Genomic DNA, 10,491 nt, shown 5'->3' on the forward strand with positions numbered 1-10,491 from the left:
CGGGGGGCAGCGGGGGGCCTGCGGGAGTCCTGCGGGGGGCAGCGGGAGTCCTGCGGGGGGCAGCGGGAGGCCTGCGGGAGTCCTGCGGGGGGCAGCGGGGGGCAGCGGGAGTCCTGCGGGGGGCAGCGGGAGTCCTGCGGGAGTCCTGCGGGGGGCAGCGGGAGGCCTGCGGGGGGCAGCGGGAGGCCTGCGGGGGGCAGCGGGGGGCAGCGGGAGTCCTGCGGGGGGCAGCGGGAGGCCTGCGGGGGGCAGCGGGGGGCAGCGGGAGTCCTGCGGGGGGCAGCGGGAGTCCTGCGGGAGTCCTGCGGGGGGCAGCGGGAGTCCTGCGGGGGGCAGCGGGAGTCCTGCGGGGGGCAGCGGGAGTCCTGCGGGAGTCCTGCGGGGGGCAGCGGGAGTCCTGCGGGAGGCCTGCGGGGGGCAGCGGGAGACAGTTTATGGAAGCCTTGAGGTTACTGCACAGATTGTTTGGTTTTATTGTGGTTTTAGATTGGTTCGGAGAGGTGAGACGATGCATTCTTGGACTCTGCAGTCGGTTCAGACCGCCCATATGAACCCAAATGGATTTCACCTCCACCTCCCATTTTAGTAGTTGCTGTTCGGATGTCTCTGTGATGTTTGACTTTCCCTTTTGTTGCTCCATGTGTTGACAGCAGATCTTGTTTTTTGTGTTCTGGGAAAACTGGGAAAGCAGTGAAATTAAACACAAATGTTTAAAAACATCCAGAAGCCTGAGTCTGAAATTTTCAAGGGATCTGTCTAAGTCCAGAAGGTCCTGCAGACCTAGTTACTGGTATTTAATAGATAGACATTGATAGATAGATGTTTATTATTATCTTATCTGGAGGGGTTTGTGTGTCCGAAAGTTCTTAGCAGCTATGTTGTCGGGGGCTTTATGCCCCTGGTAGGGTCACCCATGGTAAACAGGTGTCTAGGTGTCCTTGCCTGGACGCGGGTGACCAGGATTCCCTCTGGAGCCAGGCCTGGAGGCGGGGTACGAGAACAAACGTCTGGTGGCCGGGCCTTTACCCATGGAGCCCGGTTGGGCTCAGCCCGAAAGGGTTACATGGGCCCCACCTCCCGTGGGCTCACCATCTGCGGGAGGAGCCGTAGGGGTCGGGTGCAATGTGAGCTGGGCGGCAGCAAGAGGCGGGGACCCTGGCGGTCCGATCCCCGGCTGCAGAAGCTGGCTCTAGGGACCTGGAACGTCACCTCTCTGGTGGGGAAGGAGCCTGAGCTTGTGCGCGAGGTTGAGCGGTTCCGACTAGATATAGTTGGACTCACCTCGACGCATGGCTTGGGCTCTGGAACCAGAACCCTCGAGAGGGGCTGGACCTTCTTCCACTCTGGAGTTGCTCATGGTGAGAGGCGCCGAGCAGGTGTGGGCATTCTCATCAGCCCCCAGCTTGGTGCCTGCACGTTGGGGTTTACCCCGGTGGATGAAAGGGTAGTTTCCCTCCGCCTCCGGGTGGGGGGACGGGTCCTGACTGTTGTCTGTGCTTATGCACCGAACAGCAGTTCAGAGTACCCACCCTTTCTGGAGTCCTTGGGGGGAGTGCTGGAGGGTGCTCCTTCTGGGGACTCCATTGTTCTGCTGGGGGACTTCAATGCTCACGTGGGCAATGACAGTGAGACCTGGAGGGGAGTGATTGGGAGGCATGGTCCCCCCCCCTCTGAACCCAAATGGTGTTTTGTTATTGGACTTCTGTGCTCGTCATGGATTGTCCATAACGAACACCATGTTCCAGCATAAGAGTGTCCATATGTACACCTGGCATCAGGATTCCCTGGGCCGCAGTTCAATGATCGATTTCTTAGTTGTATCATCGGACCTGCGGCCACATGCCTTGGACACTCGGGTGAAGAGGGGGGCGGAGCTTCAACTGATCACCACCTGGTGGTGAGTTGGCTCAGATGGTGGGGGAGGAAGCCGGTCAGATCTGGCAGGCCCAAACGTGTTGTGAGGGTCTGCTGGGAACGTCTGGCTGAGTCCCCCGTCAGAGCGAGCTTCAACTCCCACCTTCAGCAGAGCTTCAACCATTCTGGATTCATCTGGTCGTGATCTCCAGCTCTCACTTGAGCGATTCGTGGCCGAGTGTGAAGCGGCTGGGATGAGAATCAGCACCTCCAAATCTGAGACCATGGTCCTCAGCCGGAATAGGGTGGATTGTCCTCTCCGGGTCGGGAGTCAGGTCCTGCCTCAAGTGGAGGAGTTTAAATATCTCGGGGTCTTGTTCACGAGTGAGGGAAGGATGGAGCGTGAGATCGACAGACGGATCGGTGCGGCGTCTGCAGTAATGCGGGCTCTGCGCCGGTCTGTCGTGGTGAAGAAGGAGCTGAGCCAGAAGGCGAAGCTCTCGATTTACCAGTCGATCTACGTTCCTACCCTCACCTATGGTCATGAGCTGTGGGTCGTGACCGAAAGAAGGAGATCTCGTATACAGGCGGCTGAAATGAGTTTCCTCCGCAGGGTGGCCGGGCTCTCCCTTAGAGATAGGGTGAGGAGCTCGGTCATCCTGGAGGGGCTCAGAGTAGAGCCGCTGCTCCTCCGCATCGAGAGGAACCAGTTGAGGTGGCTCGGGCATCTGGTCAGGATGCCTCCTGGACCTCCCTGGTGAGGTGTTCCAGGCACGTCCCTCTGGGAGGAGACCCCGGGGAAGACCCAGGACACGCTGGAGGGATTATATCTCTCGGCTGGCCTGGGAACGCCTCGGGATCCCCCCCGCAGAGTTGGTAAATGTGGCTGGGGAGAGGGAAGTCTGGGCTTCCCTGCTTAGGCTGCTGCCCCCGCGACCCGACCCCGGATAAGCGGCAGAAGATGGATGGATGGATGTTATCTGATCTATTCACTTAGTATGAGAGTTTTTATGGTTGCGTGAGCAGCTGGTGGCTGTCTATCTTTTCTAGACACAGACCAGATTGGGTCAGACCTGGACCGTCCTAAAGTTGTGTACTCAGAACCGCTTTTGTTTGTTTTAGAAACCAGAAGTGGCTCCTCCCCCCATCAGACAGCCGCCACCCTACAGACCTCCTGTCCAATCGGATCAGGAGGTGACATCAGACCTGGAACAGGACAAAGGTAAGAACACACCAGTCGTATGCCGAAAAGTTCCATTTCAGGTCCCTTCAAGGCCGGCTCTACGGGGCATCATGCTTCAGATCTTTTTGTTGTTGTTGTTTAAAAGTGTGAAGAAATGGATGGCACTTTGTCAGGCCTCTAACCAAACTCCAAGCTTCAAACTCCAAACTAGAAAAACACTTGGAGAGCGCAAACCTCCACAAAACACAATGTTTTAGAATCCTTTAAAAACGTTCCTGGATCCAAACGGTGATCCGGATCAGCACCAGAATTAATTCAGTTCTTCCTTTTTTACATTTCCAACAACTCATGAAAATTTCATGAAAATCTGTCCATAGCTTTTTGAGTTATCTTGAACATAAACCGATAAAGCCGTGTAAAACGCAACCTCCTTGGTGGATCTATATAAAAATCAAGGAAAAACCACAAAAACATTACATATTTACAGTACAGCGTTAAATATTTTTCTTACATTTTTTTCCTTTGATCTTTTAGACCTTCATTCAGGACTGTAGAATAACAGTCTGGATGGAACACGCTTAGTGCGCGTGTGATTTCGCATTTCTCCCACTGACAGGCTCACACAGAACTATCCCGCTAACAGAACATGGAGGTTATTTATCACTTTATTTGTTGTTAATTAGTTTTTAAATATGTCTGCTTTATGTGCAATGGACCCGGTTGTTACCTCCACCAAGGAGGTTATCTTTTTCCCGACTTTGGATTCTTTAATATCGTGCTTGACGGAGGTTTCTGCTCTTACTAATTTCATATTTAACGAGCAACTTCGTCCACGGCGGGTGCATGCGGCTGGGCGGGGCGTGCATGCGGCTGGGCGGGGCGTGCACGTGCAGGAGGCGGAGCCCGGGCTGGGCGGTGTCTCGGGAGGAGGTGGAGCCCGTGCTGGGCGGTGTCTCGGCAGGAGGCGGAGCCTGTTCTAACTCCCTCTCAACTTCGTTGAGATTAAATGATGCCAGATGATAATTGTCCTCAGATTATGTGGGATTGCGCCAGATTCCCTCAGATTGTCTCAGATAAAAAGTATGTGTGTTAATGTGTGTGTTTTTGTCTTTTCAGGCCCGCCCTGAGTCCGTATCATCTGCTGTAGCTCAAACTCAACCTCCTCATTTCTCATTTTCTTTCTTTGTAAATTTCTCAGCGGGTTTCCTGGCTGCTCCGGGTGCGTTTGGTTTGCTTTTGGGCGTCTGCAGCAGGCAGGTGGGGCTTCAGGCTGTGCTAATATGGAAACCTCTTTGGTACTGGTTTTACTGGGTTTTGAGCAGCTGATTTATATGTTTTTAATGAGGTGTTCAATAACCTGATGAGCATTTAAAATCATTTGGAAAGATTTTCTTCCCTGAAATCAGATGCTTTCTTTATTCTCTTCTTTCCACATGATGCTGAAATCCTGAAAACTGGTTAAAACCACAAATAAACCTGGATCTGGTCGACAAGAAGTCTGATTCAGCTAATCTTTTGTTCCAATAAATTTTTTTAAAATCAAGTTTCCATCAGATTCATTTATATAAAGAAAGGTGTTAGTTCCTCCAACCCCAGAGGTCATCAAGCCGGGTCCGTCGGACCGGGTCTGTCAAGAGGGAGTGTGTAAAGATGGATTTCAGTCTTTAGGGTCTAAAGGTCCGTCTGTTGAGCTTTTCCAGACCGCCGGGAGTCCATCATGCCACAGAATGTTCTGCATAGTTTAGAGTAGTTCAGAAAGCTTCCTTTAGTAGGTTCATGCATGAAACTGAATGTTCTGTTCCAGGCCTGTTTCAGCTTCGACTCTTCAAGCTGGCGGTTGGTTTGACTGGTGCAGCAACGCTGCCTCCAGGCGGCGTCCGCACGGAAACCAGGAGAACCTTCCAGGTTCCCACGCCTGTTTCCTTCATAAATCAGGATCAACACTAAATTTAACACAGTGAACATCTGGCCACGCCCACATGTTGGCCATAAAAGGTCAGGCCGACACCCTGATAATTATTAATCCATCTCATTTCCATGACGGTTCTGCAGGAAAAAGAGGAATTTTCTGGAAAATGAGGAAGAAATTCTAACAGATAAAGTTGTAAAATGTAGTATTTTATCTGGTGGAGACGGGATGGACATCACCACCTGCTGCACCTGGACCACCTGTCTGCTACACCTGGACCACCTGCTGCACCTGGACCACCTGTCTGCTACACCTGGACCACCTGCTGCACCTGGACCACCTGTCTGCTACACCTGGACCACCTGCTGCACCTGGACCACCTGTCTGCTACACCTGGACCACCTGCTGCACCTGGACCACCTGTCTGCTACACCTGGACCACCTGCTGCACCTGGACCACCTGTCTGCTACACCTGGACCACCTGTCTGCTACACCTGGACCACCTGCTGCACCTGGACCACCTGTCTGCTACACCTGGACCGCCTGCTGCACCTGGACCACCTGCTACACCTGGACCACCTGCTGCACCTGGACCACCTGTCTGCTACACCTGGACCACCTGTCTGCTACACCTGGACCACCTGCTGCACCTGGACCACCTGCTGCACCTGGACCACCTGTCTGCTACACCTGGACCGCCTGCTGCACCTGGACCACCTGCTACACCTGGACCACCTGCTGCACCTGGACCACCTGTCTGCTACACCTGGACCGCCTGTCGCACCTGGACCACCTGCTGCACCTGGACCGCCTGTCTGCTACACCTGGACCACCTGTCTGCTACACCTGGACCGCCTGTCTGCTACACCTGGACCACCTGTCTGCTACACCTGGACCGCCTGTCTGCTACACCTGGACCACCTGTCTGCTACACCTGGACCGCCTGTCTGCTACACCTGGACCACCTGTCTGCTACACCTGGACCGCCTGTCTGCTACACCTGGACCACCTGTCTGCTACACCTGGACCGCCTGTCTGCTACACCTGGACCGCCTGTCTGCTACGCCTGGACCGCCTGTCTGCTACACCTGGACCGCCTGTCTGCTACGCCTGGACCGCCTGTCTGCTACACCTGGACCGCCTGTCTGCTACGCCTGGACCGCCTGTCTGCTACACCTGGACCACCTGTCTGCTACACCTGGACCGCCTGTCTGCTACGCCTGGACCGCCTGTCTGCTACGCCTGGACCGCCTGTCTGCTACGCCTGGACCGCCTGTCTGCTACACCTGGACCGCCTGTCTGCTGCACCTGGACCGCCTGTCTGCTACACCTGGACCGCCTGTCTGCTGCACCTGGACCGCCTGTCTGCTGCACCTGGACCGCCTGTCTGCTGCACCTGGACCACCTGTCTGCTGCACCTGGACCACCTGTCTGCTACACCTGGACCGCCTGTCTGCTACGCCTGGACCGCCTGCTGCACCTGGACCACCTGTCTGCTACACCTGGACCACCTGCTGCACCTGGACCGCCTGTCTGCTACGCCTGGACCGCCTGTCTGCTACGCCTGGACCGCCTGTCTGCTACACCTGGACCGCCTGTCTGCTACACCTGGACCACCTGTCTGCTACACCTGGACCGCCTGTCTGCTACGCCTGGACCGCCTGTCTGCTACGCCTGGACCACCTGTCTGCTACACCTGGACCACCTGTCTGCTGCACCTGGACCACCTGTCTGCTGCACCTGGACCACCTGTCTGCTGCACCTGGACCACCTGTCTGCTGCACCTGGACCACCTGTCTGCTGCACCTGGACCACCTGTCTGCTGCACCTGGACCACCTGTCTGCTGCACCTGGACCACCTGTCTGCTGCACCTGGACCACCTGTCTGCTACACCTGGACCATGTGCTCCACCTGGACCAGCTGCTGCACTTGGACCTACTGCTACACCTGGACCGTCTTCTGAACCTGGACCTTCTGCTACACCTGGACCACCTGCTGCACCTGGATCACCTGCCTGCTACACCTGGACCACCGTCTGCTACACTGGAACCACTTGCTGCACCTGGATCACCTGCCTGCTACACCTACAGTCCTGTCCAAGGAGAGGTGTTTGCAGCCATGACAATCTTGTCAGACCAGTTTTGTTAGTAATGAAACGCTGTTTTGGTTTTCAAATACAAATGGAAATCGCCAGAATGAATTGGTCTAATACCATTGGATTTCATTTGTCTAAACCGGAATAGACTGGGTTTAATCGATCTGAACCGGAATCCGCTGGATTTAATCGGTCTGAACTTGAATTGGCTGGATTTAATCGATCTGAAATAGAATTGGCTGGACTTAATCGGTCTGAACTGGAATTCGCTGGATTTAATCGGTCTGAACTGGAATTCACTGGACTTAATCGATCTGAACCGGAATCCGCTGGATTTATGCGGTCTGAACTGGAATCCGCTGGATTTAATCGGTCTGAATTGGAATTGGCTGGATTTAATCGATCTGAACTTGAATTGGCGGGATTTAATTTATCTGAACTTGAATCTGCTGGATTTAATCGATCTGAACTAAAATCCGCTGGATTTAATCGGTCTGAACTGGAATTGGCTGGATTTAATCGATCTGAACCGGAATCCGCTGGATTTAATCGATCTGAACTGGAATTGGCTGGATTTAATCGATCTGAACCGGAATCCGCTGGATTTAATCGGTTTGAATTGGAATTGGCTGGATTTAATCGATCCGAACCGGAATCCGCTGGATTTAATCGATCTGAACCGGAATCCGCTGGATTTAATCGATCTGAACCGGAATCCGCTGGATTTAATCGGTCTGAACAAGAATCCGCTGTATTTAATCGTTCTGAACTTGAATTGGCTGGATTTAATCGGTCTGAACTGGAATTCGCTGGATTTAATTGAACTGAACTTGAATCCGCTGGATTTAATCGGTCTGAACTGGAATTGGCTGGATTTAATCGATCTGAACCGGAATCCGCTGGATTTAATCGGTCTGACCCGGAATTGGCTGGATTTAATCGATCTGAAATTAAATGGGCTGGATTTAATCGATCTGAAATTGAATTGGTTGGATTTAATCGATCTGAACCGGAATCCGCTGGATTTAATCGGTCTGAATTGGAATTGGCTGGATTTAATCGGTCTGAATTGGAATTGGCTGGATTTAATCGATCTGAACCTGAATTGGCGGGATTTAATTTATCTGAACTTGAATCCGCTGGATTTAATCGATCTGAACTAAAATCCGCTGGATTTAATCGGTCTGAACTGGAATTGGCTGGATTTAATCGGTCTGAACTGGAATATGCTGGATTTAATCAATCTGAACTGGAATTGGCTGGATTTAATCGATCTGAACCTAAATTGGCGGGATTTAATTTATCTGAACTTGAATCCGCTGGATTTAATTGGTCTGAACTGGAATTGGCTGGATTTAATCGATCTGAACCGGAATCCGCTGGATTTAATCGATCTGAACTGGAATTGGCTGGATTTAATCGATCTGAACCGGAATCCGCTGGATTTAATCGGTTTGAATTGGAATTGGCTGGATTTAATCGATCCGAACCGGAATCCGCTGGATTTAATCGATCTGAACCGGAATCCGCTGGATTTAATCGATCTGAACTGGAATCCGCTGGATTTATTCGGTCTGAACAAGAATCCGCTGTATTTAATCGTTCTGAACTTGAATTGGCTGGATTTAATCGGTCTGAACTGGAATATGCTGGATTTAATCAATCTGAACTGGAATTGGCTGGATTTAATCGATCTGAACCGGAATCCGCTGGACTTAATCGGTCTGAACTGGAATCCGCTGGATTTAATCGGTCTGAACTGGAAGTGGCTGGATTTAATCGGTCTGAACCGGAATCCGCTGGACTTAATTGGTCTGAACTGGAATCCGCTGGATTTAATTGGTCTGAACTAAAATCCGCTGGATTTAATTGATCTGAACTTGAATCCGCTGGATGTAATCGGTCTGACCCGGAATTGGCTGGATTTAATCGATCTGAACCGGAATCCGCTGGATTTAATCGGTCTGAACTTGAATTGGCTGGATTTAATCGATCTGAAATAGAATTGGCTGGACTTAATCGGTCTGAACTGGAATTCGCTGGATTTAATCGGTCTGAACTGGAATTCACTGGATTTATTCGATCTGAACCGGAATCCGCTGGATTTAATCGGTCTGAATTGGAATTGGCTGGATTTAATCGATCTGAACTTGAATTGGCGGGATTTAATTTATCTGAACTTGAATCTGCTGGATTTAATCGATCTGAACTAAAATCCGCTGGATTTAATCGGTCTGAACTGGAATTGGCTGGATTTAATCGATCTGAACCGGAATCCGCTGGATTTAATCGATCTGAACTGGAATTGGCTGGATTTAATCGATCTGAACCGGAATCCGCTGGATTTAATCGGTTTGAATTGGAATTGGCTGGATTTAATCGATCCGAACCGGAATCCGCTGGATTTAATCGATCTGAACCGGAATCCGCTGGATTTAATCGATCTGAACCGGAATCCGCTGGATTTAATCGGTCTGAACAAGAATCCGCTGTATTTAATCGTTCTGAACTTGAATTGGCTGGATTTAATCGGTCTGAACTGGAATTCGCTGGATTTAATTGAACTGAACTTGAATCCGCTGGATTTAATCGGTCTGACCCGGAATTGGCTGGATTTAATCGATCTGAAATTAAATGGGCTGGATTTAATCGATCTGAAATTGAATTGGTTGGATTTAATCGATCTGAACTTGAATCTGCTGGATTTAATCGGTCTGAATTGGAATTGGCTGGATTTAATCGGTCTGAATTGGAATTGGCTGGATTTAATCGATCTGAACCGGAATCCGCTGGATTTAATCGATCTGAACTGGAATTGGCTGGATTTAATCGATCCGAACCGGAATCCGCTGGATTTAATCGGTTTGAATTGGAATTGGCTGGATTTAATCGATCCGAACCGGAATCCGCTGGATTTAATCGATCTGAACCGGAATCCGCTGGATTTAATCGATCTGAACCGGAATCCGCTGGATTTAATCGGTCTGAACAAGAATCCGCTGTATTTAATCGTTCTGAACTTGAATTGGCTGGATTTAATCGGTCTGAACTGGAATTCGCTGGATTTAATTGAACTGAACTTGAATCCGCTGGATTTAATCGGTCTGACCCGGAATTGGCTGGATTTAATCGGTCTGAACTGGAATTCGCTGGATTTAATTGAACTGAACTTGAATCCGCTGGATTTAATCGGTCTGACCCGGAATTGGCTGGATTTAATCGATCTGAAATTAAATGGGCTGGATTTAATCGATCTGAAATTGAATTGGTTGGATTTAATCGATCTGAACCGGAATCCGCTGGATTTAATCGGTCTGAATTGGAATTGGCTGGATTTAATCGGTCTGAATTGGAATTGGCTGGATTTAATCGATCTGAACCTGAATTGGCGGGATTTAATTTATCTGAACTTGAATCCGCTGGATTTAATCGATCTGAACTAAAATCC

At 51.0% G+C, this 10,491-nt stretch overlaps 1 protein-coding gene across 2 annotated transcripts in view; it reads left to right on the plus strand.

Moving 5' to 3' along the window:
• LOC306759822 (inaD-like protein) overlaps positions 1-3,524 on the plus strand; it is a 41,014-nt gene extending 37,490 nt beyond the window's left edge. For both annotated transcript variants that reach the window (XM_079245563.1, XM_079245564.1), the window contains exon 25: positions 2,977-3,524. In XM_079245563.1, the coding sequence (XP_079101689.1) occupies positions 2,977-3,294 (318 nt within the window). In that variant the 3' untranslated portion in view covers positions 3,295-3,524. The remainder of the gene's footprint in view (positions 1-2,976) is intronic.
• The last annotated feature ends 6,967 nt before the right edge of the window (positions 3,525-10,491 follow it).

Source organism: Telmatherina bonti (genome assembly GCF_933228915.1).
Source record: "Telmatherina bonti genome assembly, chromosome: 8".
Lineage (NCBI taxonomy): Eukaryota > Metazoa > Chordata > Actinopteri > Atheriniformes > Telmatherinidae > Telmatherina > Telmatherina bonti.